We start from the raw sequence: 19,988 nt of genomic DNA on the forward strand, positions 1-19,988 counted from the left end.
TATCTTCAGGTTGTGGCCACAGGGACTGCCTAATTGCTTTGTGGTTTCTGTTGATTGGCGGAGGTATAGTTGCTAAGGGAACATTTGTGGATTAATTCCGGAATAGGTGGTTGCAGTGAAAGCAGTTCTTTTTGTTGGATAAATTGAAACTCAAGCGCTGAGTTATCATGTAGGTCACCTTCAAAACAGGCGCTCTTACACGAAAAGCTGGCAATCAGCACACGGCAAGCTCGGGTTTGCTGAAGTGCAGGCAGGACGGGCTGAGGAAATGGTGCCTGCCACTGCTTTAGGAAGCGGAGCAGTAAGAAGTGTTGAGAGTGCTTGATTGTCATCTGCGAGCTGGGAAGGGAACAGTGAAACTGCTGCAGCATTGCTAGCACGTTAATGTGACATCACAATAATAATAATAATTGTATTCAATAATACAATAATGATCAATAATACAATAAATTATCAGTAATACTAGGTAATCACACCATAATCATACAAACCAAATTACCTTGTGCAACCTAAACAAACTCCATAGCAGATCATTGCTGAGGTAAGGTTTTGGCCAGAGCTGGTTTAAGAGCCTGATAGTTGATGTGAGGAAGCTGTTCTTGAACCTGGAGGTCACAGTTCTCTGGCTCCTGCACCTTCTTCCCGATGGTAAGCAGCGAGATGAGAGCGTGGCCAGGGTGAAGTGGGTCATAAATTAATGTCAATAAGTCGTAGGAGCAGAACCAGGCCATTCGGCCCATCTTGATCAGCCCATCAATATTCAATCATGGCTGACCTATCTTTCCCTCTCAACCACATTCTCCTGCTTTCCCCCCATAACCCTTGACACCCTTTCTAAGCTTTGATATTAGCTGCCCTTTTGAGGCAGTGATTCCTGTAGATCCCTTCTATGGTGGGGCAGTCAATATCTGTGATGGACGGGGCAATGTCCGCCTCTTCCTGCAGCCTCCTCCCTTCTCGGGCATGAGTAGGAGATTTAAATGTGATGAAGAGATGGTGACCCACCTGGTATATTTACGAGGCAGTAGAAATGTGTCCTCTGTCGGCTGAACGCCAATGGGTTAATAGTACTGAATTTTGGAAACAAGTCACAGCATAGGTGTGTTGTGCATCTAGCTTGTGTGAGAGTGGACAGTTTGATGTGTTTTTGATTTGAGATGTGGAATGCAAGCAGCTCTGTCCAAAGTATCACCTCATATTGCAGTGAGTGGCCTCTGGAACCCAGGGAGAGAGCATTGCATTTTTTTGCAGATTGCATATAGTGATCTCTTCGAATGTCATCTCGTTTCTGTAATGTTCCTCAGACTGACTCTGGTGTTCTCTTCTCCTTCCAGCCCAATGCCAGTCAGTACATTTGGACGAGCTGCTGGCTGCCACGCCTGGATACTGCTCGCTATCTTTCACCTGGTCATGGATTTTACCTCTTGTGAATCGAAGCTTCAGGGTCAAGTGTTCAGCCACTCTTCGGGGTCAATGCACCCGCCACCCCGCCACCGAGCTGTCAGCGATCCTCTTTGGGAGTACAAAAGTAGCCGGCACGGGAGAGTTACAAAATCCTGGTGGCACAGAATGTTTTGGCCGGAGACTCATCCTGGAAGACAATTCCCAAACAAGCCGAACAGGATTCACAAACACAAGGAACTGGCAGGTAGCCCGTGTATCAACTGCCAGTCCAAACAATCTCACAGATTGGACCCTCCAGTCTCAGTGGAGACCAGGGACTCTGTAAAATTGACCCACTTGAAAAGGGCAAGGAGGCAGAGTGATAACTTTGCATTTGACCACTTTGAAAAGCCCAAATGCACGTCATACGACAGTGAGGGAACAGCGACTGAGATGCCTTGTGCCATTGAATGGGGCCCCACGAAGGAGGAGCTGACCGATGTCAACGCGTTTTCAACTCCGGCGAGTCATTCCACCACCAGCTTGTTGTCCTCCACCAGAACTACAACTGCCAGAACCACACCTGCCGCCACCACAGCCAGCTCCACCACCACCACTATGCAAACCACCACCGCCTCACTCAGCAGCCACATCATAGTGGTGCCACAGCCAGCTCTGCTCAGCACAACGGACCCAAGCCTTAGGTGGGACCCGCCCAACACAGTCCGCCCCTCCCGCATCGGAGAGACAGGAGGTACTGTCACTACCCTCACCCCTATAATGTTGATCGGTTCTTTTATGTAGTGTCACATGCAACCTATGGGTTGTCGTTAATATTTTCAGAAGATTTTTTTAATGGTTTATTTGCAAGTAGTCAGGAGCTTTCATGTTTACTGTATCTTAGTCCAGTTTAGAGAGAGCGTGGAACCAGGCCCTTCAGCCCATCGGATCCATGCCGACCAGCGATCCCCGCACACTAATTTACAATGTTACCGAAGCTAATTAGCTGGAGGCTTTGGAGCGGGTGCAGAAGTGGTTTTTCCAGAATGCTGATGAGAGACTCAAAGAGCTGGTGAAACTCAGCAGGTCAGGCAGCATCTTTAGAAAAGAAGGATGGGTGACGTGTCAGGTCGGGACCATTCTTCAGACTGAAAGTAGAGGGGAGGGAACTGGTGGTAAGAAAATGCCCGAACAAAGCAGGACCGGCAACAGACGACCAAGGAAAGGTGGAGCCCATAATGGCCCATTGTGGGCTGGGGAAGAGGTGACAACGAAGGGAGACAAGGATGCGATCAGTGGAACTAATAGGACGACCAGGGGAGGGGAGGGAGGGAATGCAAGGGTTACTTGAAATTGGAGAAGTCAATGTTCATACCTCTGGGTTGTAAATAGTCCAAGTGAAATTTGAGGAAATATGAGGAATACCAGAATGCTTCCTGGATTAGAATGTATTAGCTACATGGGAAGGTTGGGCAGACTTGGATTGTTATCTCTGGAGCATCAGAGACTGAGGGGAGGCCTGATAAAATTATGAGATAGGGTACACAGTGAGAACCTTTTTCCCAGGGTGGAAATATCAAAGACTAGAGGCAATAGCCTTAAGATGAGAGGGGCAAAGTTTAAAGGGGATGTGCAGAGCAAGTTTGTTGCACATGGAGTGGAGGTTACCGGGAACCTGCTGGCAGGGGGTGGTGGAGGAAGCAGATACAATGATGATGTATGGTCAGGTGGACATTCATGGAATGGAGGGACATGGATCACATGCAGGCAGAGATTAGTTCAACTGGGCATTGTGTTTGGCATAGATATTGTGGGCAAAATGGCCTCTTCTTGTGTGCTGAAGGAAGGAGGAGAGGATGGAAGATGAATCTGGGAAGAATGGGGATGGCATCGGCCCTATGAGAGTCTAAGGGATCCCGGAGATGGTGGAATATATCTGCTTCTCCTGATCTACACGAGGACTGAAATAAGTAGATTATTTGAGCTTTGGCCAGGGGATGACCCTCCCTTGATTTGTAGCCAGTTTGCTAATATCTGAAAACCCTTCCCCTGCTGTGCCTTTCTATCATTATAAACTGACTATGCCAATAATGAATATAATTCGAGCGTGAGCTGTGGTTCAGTTCCCAGCACTCTCACCATTGAGTCAGAGACTTGAAGAGACTTCAGTGCAGGACTGGAGGAATGTGACACCACAGTATCATAATGTCAGAGGACAGGCACAAAATGCTGGAGAAATTCAGCGGGCCAGGCAGCATCTCTGGAAAAAAGGAACAGGTGACATTTTGGGTCGAGACCCTTCTTCATGGGTCATAGTTCGTTGATCCATATTAGACAATAGACAATAGTGCAGGAGTAGGCCATTCAGCCCTTCGAGCCAACACCGCCATTCACTGTGGTCATGGCTGATCATCCACATTCAGTATCCCGTTCCTGCCTACTCACCATATCCCCTGACTCCTCTATCTTTAAGTGCTCTAGCTAACGCTCTCTTGATTCTGTTGTTAAGTTCATTGTTCCATTTCGGGATATATGATAACAAAACACTCTTGACTCCTAAATAATTAAAAGAAATTCAGAAACAAAAAAAAACACTAAAGTGCACGAGGATGAAAAAACATAATTAAAATATATTGAATAAAATAATACCTAAATAAATCATTTACTTTGTGAAAAAAAAAGCTGAAAATCTACTATCAAGTGTTAAAGAAAACTTTAAAACACAACACAAAGATTGGGCAAGACAATCTAGACTTCATTCAAGAGAGAAATTTAGGAGATTGCTCAATGAACAAAGATTCAACGACTTATATACAGAATTTCCCTTTGATGTTTTGTTTATTGCAGAAGCCACTTTAGACCATTTCTTTCTTCCAAATGGTCTTATAACAAATATACATCACCCACCTCCGAAAGATACAGCAGGGTAAACACAGCCCAATTCCACACCATTACAGATCAGTAAAAAGCCTGTTACTCTTTCAACCTTATTTTATTGTTTTACAATAGACACTAGACAATAGACAAAAGGTGCAGGAGTAGGCCATTTGAACCTTCGACTGCCATTCAATATGATCATAGCTGCTCATCCACATTCAGTACCCTGTTCCTGCCTTCTCCCCATATCCCCTGACTCCGCTGTCTTTAAGAGCTCTACCTAACTCTCTCTTGAAAGCATCCAGTGAATTGGCCTCCACTGCCTTCTGAGGCAGAGAATTCCACAGATTCACAACTCTCTGGGTGAAAAGGTTTTTCCTCATCTCTGTTCTAAATGGTCTACCCCTTGTTCTTAAACTGTGGCCCCTGGTTCTGGATTCCCCTAACATCGGAAACATGTTTCCTGCCTCTAGCATGTCCAATCCCTTAATAATCTTACATGTTTCAATAAGATCCACTCTCATCTTTCTAAATTCCAGAGTATACAAGCCCAGCCGCTCCATTCTATGGAGCAACATATGATAGTCCCGCCATCCCGGGAAGTAACCTTGTCCTTCCTCAAATTTAGAGACGATAACTGCACACAATACTCCAGCCGTGGTCTCACTAGGGCCCTGTACAACTGCAGAAGGACCTCTTTGCTCCTATACTCAACTCCTCTTGTTATGAAGGCCAACATGCCATTAGCTTTCTTCACTGCCTGCTGTACCTGCATGCTTACTTTCAGTGACTCATGAACAAGGACCTCCGTTGTACTTCCCCTTTTCCCAACTTGACACCATTCAGATAATAACCTGCCTTCCTGCTTTTACCACCAAAGTGGATAACCTCACATTTATCCACATTAAACTGCATATGCCATGCATCTGCCCACTCACCCAACCTGACCAAGTCACCCTGCATCCTCATAGCATCCTCCTCACAGTTCACACTGCCACCCAGCTTTGTGTCATCTGCAAATTTGCTAATGTTACTTTTAATCCCTTCATCTAAATCATTGATGTGCATTGTAAATAGCTGAGTTTTTTACGATTGCCATTTGTCCTTTGGCAACAGACAACAGAATCTGACTGAAGTAGACTGCAGTTAGTGTCATTTACACATGCTCAGTTTCAACCTTCTTTAAAGCACAGAGTTATTGTAACACATGAAGAGGACTTTAAACATTTTTAAGCACTCTATCTAACTCTATCCCTTGCTATCTTCTTGAAACTTTGCAATTCATCTTTGACACGAGGAAATCCTAAATCGGATCTGATTGGCATTGGATTAGAGAGACGGACTGCCAGCGCTGTGCCAAGGAACCCCAGCAGTTCTGGGCTCGACTGTAGATGTCCCTGTGGATCCCAGTGGGGGATTGGCTGAACACTGGCAGACGTAGACATTCAACTCATTATTGTTGCATTGCTTGTTGGTGTGGGAGATTTCTCTGCCTTGTTTCCCTCTGTGTTTCCAACATCAATAGGTTTCCGAAAGATGCCCGAGGAAAACTGGAAATGCGCTGTCAAAATGTGTATGAATAAATCCAGGTTGTTTAACCACAGTGACAGGGAATGTTCACAGAACAATGATTAAGGACAGAACTTGCAGTGAGTTAGACAACTGTGGATCAAATATATAAAGCTGGTAGGGATTTACCAAGGCAATTCAAGCTGCAAATGCAAATACATTTTGGTGAAAACAAACTAAGGTCAACGAGGGAAATCTGGTTATTGCCCTTTCAAAAAGCAGCGCATTATATGGCTTTTCTCCAAGACTGAAGCCAAGGAGTAAAAGGATCGGCAACGGCAGAGACTCAAAAAATCTCAGTAATAGGAGACAGAGAGTAAATGTTATAAATTGCCTCTCAATCTGAAAGGTAGAGGGAAGAATGGGCTGGTGCAAAGACTTTGTGTTTTTCTAAATATATTTAAACTATTTAAGTTTGAACGTACAAAGGAACATAAGAAATAGGAACAGGATTTTGCTGTTCGACCCTTCAAACTTGCTCTGCCTTTCAGCATTGGGAAGGGTATTGAGGACAACATTTGGAACATCATGATACAGGTGTACAAGTCATTAGTGAGATGCTTGGAGTAATGTCTGCAGTTCTGGTCATCCAGCGATCTGGAACAGGCTGCCAGCAGAAGCTGTAGAATTAGATGCCATTATGACTTTCAAAGGAAATTTGGACAGATATATGGATATGGAGGGTTATAGGCATATGGGCCAAAAGATGGGATTAGGCAGATGGGATTAGCCCTGATTGCTGAATTGGCCTGCATGAACAGAGTTGGCCTGCTTCTATACTGTATAGATTCACGACTCCATGACTTAATGAGGTCTTGGCTAAAATTCTACCTCAACATTTTCCTGCAAGATCCCCAATCTTTAAATTCCTCTCAGATGCTGAAATGTATTGATCTCTTTTCTGAATGAACTCAGCGACTGACTCTCCATAAATAGGGAATGTATTTATCTTTCCAGAGACTCTTGTCATTTGCCTCCACTAAGCCAACATCCCTCTAAAGCTTTCCTAACCAGTTACCGGCCCACATGCCTCTTAAATGTTATTGTGCCTGCCTCAGATACTTCCTCTGGCAGCTCGTTCCTCTGTCTGTGTGGAAAATGTTGCCCCTTATGTTCCTATTAAATCTTTCCTTTCTCACCTTAAACCTATGCCCTCTAGTTCTTGATTTCACCTATCCTGGTATAAAGACTCTATGCATTTCACACTATTTATTTCCCTTGTGATTTTATACACTGCTGTACAGTAAGATCATCTTTCAGCCTACTGCACTCCAAGGAATAAAGTCCTAACAACCAAACCTTTTCCTATGGATTTGGCCCTTAAATCCGTGTAAATCTCTGCATTCTTTCCAGCTTAATGGCAAAACTGAAAACATTACTCCAAATGGGGCCCCACCAATGTCTAGCACATGTGTAACATAACGTCCCAATTTCTATACTCAGTTCACTGACTGATGCCAAAAGCCTTCTTCACCACCTTATCTGCCTCTGATTCAAAAGTAATCACTGGTTTGGGAAGAATCAGCCTAGATTTATGAATGGAATTTATGTTACAATACAATACAATCAGTTTTATTCGTCACATTGCACATTTGACAAATCTGCGGGATCTAGAATATTACTTGCCAGAAACTCACAGGAACACCACAGTAAATATGATGAATTTGGATTTTCACAAGGTATTTGATAAAGCATCATACAAAATTAGAACATTTGAGATAAGTGTTAATGCACTGAAGTTACTGAGGAAATAGAGTGTAGGAATAGACAGTTATTTTTTTCCATTGGGAGCTGGTGAATAGTGGACTGCTGCTGAGATTGGTGATGGAATTTCAGCTGTTACAATCCATATCAAGGTTTAGTTTTAGGTTTAGAGATACAGCGCGGAAAGAGGCCCTGCATCTGCAGTTCCTTCTTACACAAGGAAAGACTTGAGATGGAGGAAGTATAGTGAAAATTAATTTCTAGTATTGAAATGATTGTCAATGAGAGACTAAGCAGAGAGACCGATACACTCTCAAGTTTAGAAAACAAATGAGATTGGTCTCCCTGAGACATGCAGAGTACCAGAGGACATAGATTTAAGGTGATGGGGGAAAGATTAATCTGAGGGGTAACTTTTTCACACAAAGGGTGGCAGGTGCATGGAACAAGCTGCCAGTGGAGGTAGTTGAGGCAGGTACTATCGCAACATTTAAGAAACATTTAGACAGGTACATGGATAGGGAGTGTGGAGGCAGGATCTACAGATGCTGGTTTAAACTGACGATAGACACAAAAAGCTGTAGTAACTCAGCGGGGACAGGCTGCTTCTCTGGAGCGAAGGAATGGGTGACCCTACTTCAGAGATCTCGACCTGAAACGTCACCCATTCCTTCTCTCCAGAGACGCTGCCGGTCCCGCTGAGTTACTCCAGCCTTTTGTGTCTATCCATTTATAGGAATATGGGCTAAACACAGGCAGGTGGGACTAGTGTCAATGGGACATGTTGGTCGGTGTTGACCAGAGAGCGGTGAATCTTTGTAATTCTCATCCCGAGAGCGTTGTGGAGCGTCGCTCCAAATCGAACAGCACTTCTCCTAAGGTAGGAGCCCTGTAGAAAACACGCTGTCTCCTCCAAACCTGACCAATCGAGATCTAAAAGAAAAAACTGATTCCTGGGATGGCAGGACTTTCATATGAAGAAAGACTGGATAGACTCGGCTTGTACACGCTAGAATTTAGAAGATTGAGGGGGGATTTTATAGAAACTTACAAAATTCTTTAGGGGTTGGACAGGCTTGATGCAGGAAGATTGTTCCCGATGTTGGGGAAGTCCAGAACAAGGGGTCACAGTTTAAGGATAAGGGGGAAATCTTTTAGGACTGAGATGAGAAAAACATTTTTCACACAGAGAGTGGTGAATCTCTGGAATTCTTTGCCACAGAAGGTAGAAGGCAGTTCATTGGCTTTATTTAAGAGGGTTAGATGTGGCCCTTGTGGCTAAATGGATCAGGAGGTATGGAGAGAAGGCAGGTATGGGATACTGAGTTGGATGATCAGCCATGATCATATTGAATGTTCTGCCTCGAAGGGCCGAATGGCCTACCCCTGCACCTATTTTCTATGTTTCTATGTAATCTACAGCTGTTGAACATATGCTAACACTGCATTATCCAAGGAGAATAGTTTAATGTTGATCATTACAGATCCTTTACTGTAAGAAATTTACTCAGAAGAACAACTATAAAGTAATGATTGCAGCCCTCTGAAGTTTCTTGCTTTGAGCTTTATGTTACGACCAGGATCAAGTGTTCTCACTTCTTTGGTCTATCTTAATTGTAGTTCATCAAAACTTAAAATCATCTCCAATGCCCTTTGAAAATGATGCTCTGACATAAATTTTAAAGACTAACAAATTAAGAATAAAACTTCCTTTAAGTTGAGAAATTCAGTTTGGATGTCTGGCCGATAATAAAACCTCTTTGTTCAACAAATAACAAAATAACAAGTATTTGTGTTGAAGAAGGAACTGCAGATGCTGGAAAATCGAAGGTAGACAAAAGTGCTGGAGAAACTCAGCGGGAGCGGCAGCATCTATGGAGTGAAGGAAATAGGCAACGTTTCGGGCCGAAACCAAGGGTTTCGGCCCAAAACGTTGACTATTTCCTTCGCTCCATAGATGCTGCCGCACCCGCTGAGTTTCTCTAGCACTTTTGTCTAACAAGTATTTGTAACTGATCGTGGTCAAGTGGGTTAGTACAGGGACCCAACCCCAACACCAACAACACCCAATAAAACACAGCAGACATAAGAGAAATATCTCTCGTTGACCTTAGTTTGTGTTTGTGGTCTCCAAATTAATGTATACATTAATACTGGAGCGACTGTATTTAGTTTAGAACGGAAACAGGCTCTTTGTGCCACCATGTCCGTACCCACCAGCGATCCCCGCATGTTAACACTATCCTACACTGGGGACAATCTTTACATTTATACCAAGCCAATTAACCTACAAACTTGTCGTCTTTGGAGCGTGGGCCAAAGTTCGCTGAGAAAACGCACGCAGGTCACGGGGAGAATTTACAAAGCCCGTACAGATAGCACCCGTAGCCTGGATTGAACCCGCGTCTCGGGCACCGTAAGCGCTGTAATGCAGCAACTCTACCGCTGCGCCACCCTACTTTATCTCCAAAGGAGAAGATCTGTCTATGCAGGCAACCAGCCATGGTTGCAATGTGACCAAGATACAAGATGAGGCTAAAACCTGCTTGACCGACAATGAAAAATGTAATTCAACTCAGGAGATTCCAGAAAACAACAAAGTCATTTAAAAAAAAACCAAAAAAAAACTAAGCTTTATAAAAGCCATACAAAAATAAGCCTGCCAATTAACTTGATGCTAAGAATAGTAATCAAAATAGATTGAATAAGGGAATGTGAGCTGAGTAAGTAGATAATAAGACAACGTCAGATTTATTCAGTCAATGCATTACGCTATTTTTCACAGGTGCAGCAGAATAAAATACCATTGATGTGTGGGGGAAGGTTTTTGGACTTGATAAAAAAAAAAAATTAAATGCTGCTGGTGTGAATAATGAAAATCAAAATAGATAAATCTACAAAGTTTTATGACTTTCACCTAAGAGTAGAAAAAGAAATATGTGAAGAAACTGAAGAAAGCATTTCTCATCCTCTTTCTGAGCTCCCTTGGTTTGGAAATCAAGCTATTAAATGGAAAATAGTATTCAAGAGAGATTTAGATATAACTCTTAGGGCGAACGTAATCAAGGGATATGGGGAGAATCCATGATCATATTGATTGGCGGTGCTGGCTCGAAGGGCCAAATGGCCTACTCCTGCACCTATTTTCTATATTTCTGTTTCTATAAAATGTGTTCCTACAATTTCATTACAAAAAGATGAGGGAGAAACAAATATACAGGCTGCTTTACGTCATATAAAAGGAATCTGTTAGATTTTGCTATTCAGCATAAAGCGAGCTACTGCTTGACCAAAATTGAGCTGATTGCTGAAGATGGGCCATGTTGTTGGCAATAAACTTGCATATGTCTCTGATTCACAACAGCAAACCCAGTTGGCAAAGGTCACGAGAGCAGAACAGAATTTATTGACAGGCAGTCGGATTCAGCCTAGCTGAGGTGAGAGAAAGAGAGAGAGAGAGGACATTTCAGGTTTTGTCCTTTGCGGTCTCTGAAGTACCACTGATAGTCATTGTGTCTGATTGCAAACAACATTCTGCAGATTAAAAAATATCAATTCTCCAACTCTTCAAAGATATCATGTTTGTTCCATATTCCACACTCAGACTACAGACCCCCCCCCCCCCCCCCCCACCCACTCCACCCCCGTAGACTCCAGAAGATAGACACAACAACAATCTGGAGTAACTCAGCGGGGTCAGGCAGCATCTCTGGAGAAAATAAATAGGTGGTGATTCGGGTCAAAACTCTTCTTCAGACCCTGACCCACCCACACTCAGACCTCCAACTCTTTAATCATTCAGCTATATTGTACCTAACTCCGTTGATCCCATTTGCCCACATTAGGCCTATATACCTTCCATACTGTGTGTGAAGGAACTGCAGATGCTGGTTTAAATCGAAGATAGACACAAAATGCTGGAGTAACTCTGGAGAGAAGGAATGGGTGACGTTTTGGGTCGACACCCTTCCTCAGACTGTGTCCACACTGGGCCTTTTTAAGTGCCTGTCCAAATGCCTCTTAAATGGGGTGATTGTGTGTCTGATTCCATCACCTCCTTTTGTATTGCAGCCTAGATATCAATCACTCTCTGGGTTAAAAAGACACAAAGTGGTGAAGTGACTTAATATTCCAAGTGTGGCCTGACCAGTGTTTCGTAAAGTTCCCCTCTTTTATCTTCTATGCCCCAACCTATAAAGGCAAACATGCCATGTGCCCTTCTTCATCATCTTATCCATCTGTGCAGCCACTTTCAAGGAACTATGGACTTGCACCCCAAGGTCCCTCTGTTTGTTAACAATCCTTACTATCCCACATTTACTGTACATATCCCACTCCTTTTAGACTTCCCAACATGCTTACCTCGTGCTTGTTAGGATTCAATTCAATCTCCAACACTCCTCCCAAATTTCCTTCTGATCTACATGTGTATCAGGTCTTAAGCAATCTTTTTTTCCCTGTCACATTCACAAAGGTTATAGGAGTAGAATTAGGCCATTCGGCCCATCGAATCTGCTCCTCCATTCAATCATGGCTGTTCTCTGCCTCCTAATCCCATTTTCCTGCCTTCTCCCCATAACCCTTGACACCTGTTCTAATCAAGAATTTGTCTATCTCTGCCTAAAAATATCCACCGACGGCCTCCACAGCCCTCTGTTGCAATGAGATCCACAGATTAACCACCCTTCGGCTAACCACAACATCACAAATTGCTGTGCCAACTTACTAATTAGAAATTCTGACTAGTATGATTAATGACTCAACGTCCACAACTCTCTGAGCTTGGAAAACCAAAGATTTATAATCCTCTGGGAGAGAAACACTTCCTCCCCTCTGTCGAATTGGTTTAAATATATTACATCCCATTATTTTAAACCTCAGCGCCAAAGGAAAAATCCTAACAAAATCTCTCTTGTGGACCCCCTCAAAACCACAAATTGTATAAAAAGATCATCCCATATTATCCAGAATAGTGAAAGGCTTGGATAGAGTGGATGTGGAGAGGATGTTTCCACGAGTGGGAGAGTCCAGGACTAGAGGTTATAGCTTCAGAGTTAAAGGATGTTCTTTTGGAAAGGAGATGAGGAGAAATGTCTTTAGTCAGAGGGTGGTGAATCTGTGGAAATCTTTGCTGTGGAGGTCAAGTCAGTGGACATTTTAAAGGCAGAGAAAGATAGATTCTTGATTAGTACGAGTGCTAGAGGTTATGGGGAGAAGGCAGGAGACTGGCGCCATTTGTGAAATCCAAGCTGCTTTAAGTGCAGCTGGCCATAAAGGCTTGTTGTCCTGGCTGTCTTGCAGCGTCGGCAGGGCCGGATTTACATATAAGATTCACAAGCTTATGCTTAGGGCCTCATAGAAACGAGAAATTAGGTGCAGGAGTAGGCCATTCGGCCCTTCGAGCCCGCACCGCCATTCAATATGATCATGGCTGATCATCCAACTCAGTATCCCGTACCTGCCTTCTCTCCATACCCCCTGATCCCCTTAGCCACAAGGGCCACATCTAACTCCCTCTTAAATATAGCCAATGAACTGGCCTCAACTACCCTCTGTGGCAGAGAGTTCCTGGGGGCCGGATTTACCTATAGGCTGAAGCCTAGGGCCTCAAAATCTAGAGGGCCTCCAGCCAAGGTGTTTTTTTCCCCAGAGTAAAAAAAATTCTGAAAAAAAAAAATTGGAGCGCTATCAGCGTTTCCACTTACCCGAAAATCTGGTTCCGACCCGCTGGAAGTTTTGGGGGAAAATATTGCGACCAACTGCGCCTGCACAGTTGGGGGAAGCCGGTGACGCAGTAGCGGTGTAAAATGACGCTGTCTCTCCACGCGTGCGCAGTGGGCCCAGGCGGGTTCAGATCTCCATTTGCACTCCACACATTCACCTCGATGCCTCGTGTCTACCAAAGACCCTAGGTGTCTACTCCAGGTAAGTAGTGGAATATTGCGTTGCGGGAGTGCCTGTTTCTCTGGGCCAGGGGTGGTGTGGTGTCTGTGGTGTCTGCGGCGCGGAGTTGGCACCGCGCTGTGTGGGAGGGAGAGAGAGGGGGGGGATGTGAGAGGGGGAAAGGGGGGGGGGAGACAGAGGGGGAGAGAGAGGGAGGGGGGAGGGGGGGGGAGAGAGGGAGAGAGAGGGGGGGGGCAGGAGAAAGAGAGAGTGGGGACGAGGGAGAGAGGGCGTGGGGATGGAGAGAGAGGTGGAGGGAGAGGGAGGGCGAAGGAGGAGGGGTGAGATGGAAAGGTGGATTATCTTTAGTGAGATTGCAAAATTAAAGTAGGTATTAGAGCAATTATATCTTCTCCATATGAATAATATCAAACAATTGGAACTGCTTTCTTTTCTTTGATAGCAATCATGAAAAATATTTATTCCATAGTTTGCGACTTTCATTTTGCATCATATTTTGAATGTGCACACACTAACACAGTCGAACAGTAACAGGCAATCAAATCAACACACGATACATTTTCTAAAAAAAGTTTTATTTACTGCAAAAACGTAAAGTATTTTATTTGCAGTGTTTGCATGCTCCTTTATAACATTTTACATAACATTTTACAGTACAACTTGATTATTAAAACAAGAGCATCTTCAATTCTTGATTTTAAAAAAATGTATACAACAATGATCCCAATCATCCCATTCCAACCACTCATTACTCTTGACTCAACCAAAATTATTTCTGAAATATTGGTCATAAATTTGGTGCAAAAATTGCTCCAAAATAAGGCTCAGAATACACCAGAGAGCATCTGAAAGCCCTGAGCTTCCAGGGCCCTTAAGCGGGCTCTGGACCCCTGCCGCAAGGGCCTTTCAGCTTTGCGCTTGTAATATGCGCTGCGTGCACTTATTTCACATAAAATGTTTGTAATCCTGCTCTTTTTGAAAAGCTTCATACGGGCATGGTGTATAATATTTCTAACACTGTCATAGGCTTTTCTTACACATGCTGTCACAACGCAACTTAGTCTCTAAACAACACGTCAGTAATTTTCCTTGCCCTAATAGTGTTTTAAGCCGATAACTCGACACTAGCACTGGCAATAAATAAAAAGCGCAGCTTTCCAGCCCTTATCTCATTGACCATGCTCGGCTGCAATCGGTGTCAATCTGGTGGACTCTTCCATCTTCCTCGCTTTGTGGGGGTGGGGGATTGGGAGGAGCCTCACAAGTGGAATAGCCTAGGGCATCTATTCATCTAAATCCTGTCCTGAGGGTCTGCCTGGCCAAGCGAAGCAGTCGGTATCTTCCACCACTGCTCCTCCACTCTGCTACAACAGGCTGTGTTTGATCTGTGTGCTCGATCTCCTGTTTACCACTGATATTCAGCTGCGTTCTGCTTATAGCCCCAAAAGGGAAAGCCATTGGGTTCAAAGGCGCATTCTAGGTCTTGTATCCGCACAGTGTTAGTGGAGGGCTACATACTTGGACAGGGTCCTTTCCCATGAAACAGTAGACCAGCTGTATCACCAACATCCCGTATGTCACTGATGAACAGAGAAACTAGTGACTGATTTTTTTTTTTGGTTCATTATGCTCAATGTGTGGCTGCTGCAATCGTTATAATTAATTGCAGTTAATTATCGTGTTGCTGGGCCCCAGATTTGACACCAACACCCACGGCATAAGGACAGGCCAATTCTCTGGTGATTGTGAGCAACGCAACTTCCTCTCAGTGTGAAAATTAGAAGTGAGATGCCACAGCTTTGGATTTTCACACGTTCTAAAGATAGACCCTCTGGTAGCACCACTTTCATCCACACAGCAAATTAATTTTATTCTTGTTTGACATACCCTTACTCAAAATAGGAGAGAAACTCACCATGTGTTACTGCCGCTAATTTTATCAAAGGTCGCAATCCCGATCTGTCTAGGGGTTCTTCTACCATAATTTGAATAGTGTAGCGGCTAGCTGCCAGCTTAATATGAGTGATGCAAGACTCTACCAGCCCAACGATGGTGGGACCATCTTAGGCTATGTGACCCTTGGAATCCAGATGACTTCTGGTGTGCTCTGAGATATTGCTGAGATGTAGACTTCTAGTTTCCATCCTTGTTGCTAAGCAACTGCAACGGAGCAACCCTCATTATCGTTCCCCTTGCATTATGCCCCATTATCCATGTCGGAATGTCAGCTTGTAATTCTGCCTCCTCTTGCAGTAATTGGAGGCCAGTATTTGCTGACTTCATTGAAGAGTTGGCTCTCGTTGGAAATTAATGAGATAATTGGGTGAGTGAAGGGATGGGGTGGGTGGCAGGGGTAATAGGGCATAAACAGGGTTGTAGGGGCCAATAGAGGGGTGGCATGTTTAGTTTAGTTTAGGGAGACAGCGTGGAAACAGGCACTTCGGCTCACCGAGTCCGCGCCGACCAGCGATCCCCGCATACTAACAGTACTCACAGGGGAGAACAAGCACCCGTGGTATGGAATGAACCTGGGTCTCTGGCGCTGTAAGGCAGCAATAAAGAGCTGTATAAAAACATGAGAAGGATAAATCTCGTAGATACACAGAGTCTTTTGCTCATACTAGGGGATTCAAGGACTGGAGGACTTGGGTTCAAGGTGAAGGGGGAAAAATTTAATAGGAAACTGAAGGGTAACTTTTTCACACAAACGGTGGTGGGTGTATGGAACAAGCTTCCAGATGAGGTAGGTTTACACAAAAAAGCTGGAGAAACTCAGCGGGTGCAGCAGCATCTATGGAGCAAAGGAAATAGGCAACGTTTCGGGCCGAAACCCTTCTTCAGACGTTTCAGCCCGAAACGTTGCCTATTTCCTTCGCTCCATAGATGCTGCTGCACCCGCTGAGTTTCTCCAGCTTTTTTGTGTAACCTTCGATTCTCCAGCATCTGCAGTTCCCTCTTAAACACATTCCAGATGAGGTAGTTGAGGCTGGGACTATCCCAATGTTTAAGAAACAGACAGGTACATGGATAGAACAGTTTAGGATGGATACGGACCAAGCGCAGGCAGGTGGGATTAGTGTAGCTGGGACATGTTGACTGATGTTGGCAATTTGGGCGAAGGGCCTGTTTCCATACTGTATCACTCTATGACTCTATAACTCTACCGCTGTGCCACAGTGCCGCTGATACTTGTAATTTTCCACCAGCGTTCCATTATTCCATTCGATACAAGAAAAACTACATTAAATGAAGGATGAAATATTTGTTCGAGTAAAGCAAAACAGGCAAGAAATGATTCAACAATGCACTTGTTGTGTTTCATGATAAAAAATACTAGAATCTTTAGGATTAAGAAAGGACATTAAACTAAACGCACCATTTTCTGATAGTTTGATCCAATGCACCTAGTTGTATGCTCTAGTGCTGAGCTTGGTGAAGAATTTCACTTCTATCTGGGACTTGCGACAATAAAACACTCTTGACTCTTGTTCTAATTGGACGCTCATGTGCTGGTAGATTGTTGTCAGGGAACATGATTATTCATTTGCTATTCATGCCTTTGCACCAGTTTCACACTCAAGATCATCATTACCCCAGGGAAGAGAGCTCAGTTTAGTTTAGATTATCGTCACGTGTACCGAGGTACAGTGAAAAGCTTTTGTTTGCATGCTATCCCATCAGCAGAAAGACAATACATGATTACAATCGAGCCATTTTCAGTCTACCGATACATGATAAGGGAACGATTGAGATTGGAGTAACCATTAGTTGTCATCCTTCTTGGGTCCTTAATCCCAAAAACAGGAGACAGAGAGAAGGTCTCCTGCTTCATAAGGGCAGCTTGGTGGAGCAGCGGTAGAGTTGCTTGCAGCACCGTAACTACAATCCCAACTACGGGTGCTGTCTGTGTGAAGTTTTACGTTCTCCCCGTGAATGCGTGGGTTTTCGCCGAGCTCTTTGGTCTCCTCCCACATTCCAAAGACGTCCACGTTTGTAGGTTAATTGGCTTGGTATAAAATGTAAAATTGTCCCTTGAGTGTGTTGTATCGTGTTAATGTGCGGGGATTGTGGTCGGTGCAGACTTGGTGGGTCGAAGGCCTGTTTCCGCTCTGTATAAATAAAAATAAAACTAATATGATCCTAGCGAACACCACAGAGATATTCAAGACCCTCCAGAGATTTGACAGCCAAGGCTTATTCAGGGGGTAGGTTTCGTGGGTAAGTCTTGACCTGGCCTGCCCATGTGTAACATTGCTTTATTCAAGACTCTGCAAGAATGGGACTCATTAATTACGATTGGCTTGGCTTTGAGCAACATGCGGCCCAGTGGCACAGCAGAAGAGTTGCTGCCTTACAGCGCCAGGAATCTGGGTTCGACCCTGGCTACAGGGGCTTGTCTTTAGAGATCTTCGGTTTCCTCCCACACTCCAAGGATATACAGGTTTATAGATTAATTGGCTTGGTATAAATGTTAATAGACCCTCAAGTGTGTAGGATGGTGATAATGTGCGGGGATCATTGGTCAGTGCAGACTCAGTGGGCTGTAGGGCCTGTTTCCACGCTGTATCTCCAAACTCCAAAATAGATGGAACTACATGATCTTCCGGTTGCTGACAGTTTAACTCCTTCTCCCATTCCCACACTGATCTTTCTGTCCTGGGCCTCCTCCACTATCAGAGTGAAGCCAAATGAAAATTGGAGGAACAGCACCTCATATTTGGGCAGATTACACCCCAACAGTATAAATATTGTCTTCTCTAACTTCGTAACCCAAGATCTTCCCCTTTCTGCATCCCTCCTCCATTCTAGTTCTCCGACCAGTCTGAATGTCCTGATTAAAATTTTACATTGTATGCTTCGTTGTCATCTTCCCCTAGCTATCAATTACATTTTTATATTTTCCTAGATCATCCTCCCCTATGACTCTCATTTTTACATTTTACCCATCCATGTCTCTCGTTCCTCTCTCCCCGACTATCAGCCTGAAAAAGGGTCTCGACCCGAAACGTCGCCCAATCTTTCTATCCAGTGATGCTGCATGTCCCGATGAGTTACTCCAGCAGTTTGTGTCCATCTTAGATGGTTCAAGGGATGGGAAAAAAATAGATGGAGAAGATGTAAAAAGCAACAAGGAACCACCGAAAAAATGGATGTGGAGGTTATGGTCTAAAAATAGTGAAGTTAATGTTGGGTCCAGTCATTCGTGGAGTGCAGAGATTAAACTGGTGTATTGTACTACATCAATGTTCAGTAGTAAACAGAAGAGTTTCCTTAGTTCAAGGTTATGGGTTCAAATCCAACCATGGTGGCTTCTCCGACAAGAATTTACTACAGTCTATTAAAATTGATTGGGAAATAATTGACCTCAAGAACATTAATTAACACGATTGGTGATGCAAGAATGAGAGTGTAATCACAGTAATAAGTAAGTCTGGATACAATCTCTTTAAGTACAGTGATGCATGCGACAGGTTGGGCTGCTGAGATACTGCTCATGGGACAAACTTACTCCAATGTCACTCGTGCAACGGAGCAACATTTTTGGAGGAGGTTGGACAGACTCTGGAGTACACAATAAGCTGGCCAGCGACAATAAATATAAGTTCCTACAGAATCCAGAATCTCCTCCTTCATGAAATGATAGCCTCCGTCTTACTTACACCTTTATACCCAATGCTATCCTAAAGTTTGTAAATTTAGAATTGCTAATGAGTACAATTATGCTGACGAGACGTATTAATGGGTATATTCAGCGATGTAGAATAACACCCCCCCCCCCCACCCCACACACTTACACACACACACACACACACAGTCAAACTGAGTACATGTCAGAGCTACAACATTGAAACAGTGAACTCTTAACTCCACAACTCCCCATCAAAAGCAGTGTAGTGGCAATTTTTATTTTACACTGGTGTAATATTGTACAACATGGATCGGACAAGTTTGGAGAGATATTGACCAAGCACTGACAGGAGGGACTAGTGTAGCTGGGGCATGTTGGCCGGTGTGGGCACGTTGGGCCGAAGGGCCTGCTTCCACACCGTATCACTCTCTGACTCTATAACTGCACACCAAGATCTTTGCTGCACACCTCTCTCTTCATAATTGGTTCTGACTGTGCTATTGTGAGTTTTAAGTGTGATATTTGTTTTCCCAAATGAGTTCATGAAAGAGCAGAGAAGGAATGGCTGACGTTTTGGGTGGAGACCCTTCTTCAGACTGAGAGTCAGGGGAAAGAGAGAGAGACATAGAGATATGGAAGGGTAGGGTGTGCAAACGATTGATTAAAGGGGACTTTGATCAAGGAAAATGCATAAATGGGTCCATTGTTCGTTGAGTGGAAGATGGCAAGCAGGCATACAATCAGTAAAATTTAATCAGGATGACAGTGAAACTAGTCGGAGAACTGGGATGGTGAGGGATGGAGAGAGAGGGAAAACAAGAGTTACTTGAGGTTAGGGAATCAAAATTTAGCTTTGGCAACTTGTAACCCAGCGGTATGAATATTGATTTCTCTAACTTCAAATAACCCTTACTTTCCCTCT

The 19,988-nt window shown here is 44.0% G+C and overlaps 1 protein-coding gene across 1 annotated transcript in view; it reads left to right on the top strand.

Annotated features, from left to right (window-relative positions):
* The window catches only part of ajap1 (adherens junctions associated protein 1), a 185,256-nt gene that overhangs the window by 60,418 nt on the left and 104,850 nt on the right, over positions 1–19,988 (top strand). The window contains exon 2 of the mRNA XM_055659397.1: positions 1,335–2,137. Coding sequence (XP_055515372.1) covers positions 1,335–2,137 — 803 coding nt within the window. The remainder of the gene's footprint in view (positions 1–1,334; positions 2,138–19,988) is intronic.

Source organism: Leucoraja erinacea, chromosome 30, assembly GCF_028641065.1.
Source record: "Leucoraja erinacea ecotype New England chromosome 30, Leri_hhj_1, whole genome shotgun sequence".
Taxonomy (NCBI): Eukaryota; Metazoa; Chordata; class Chondrichthyes; order Rajiformes; family Rajidae; genus Leucoraja; species Leucoraja erinaceus.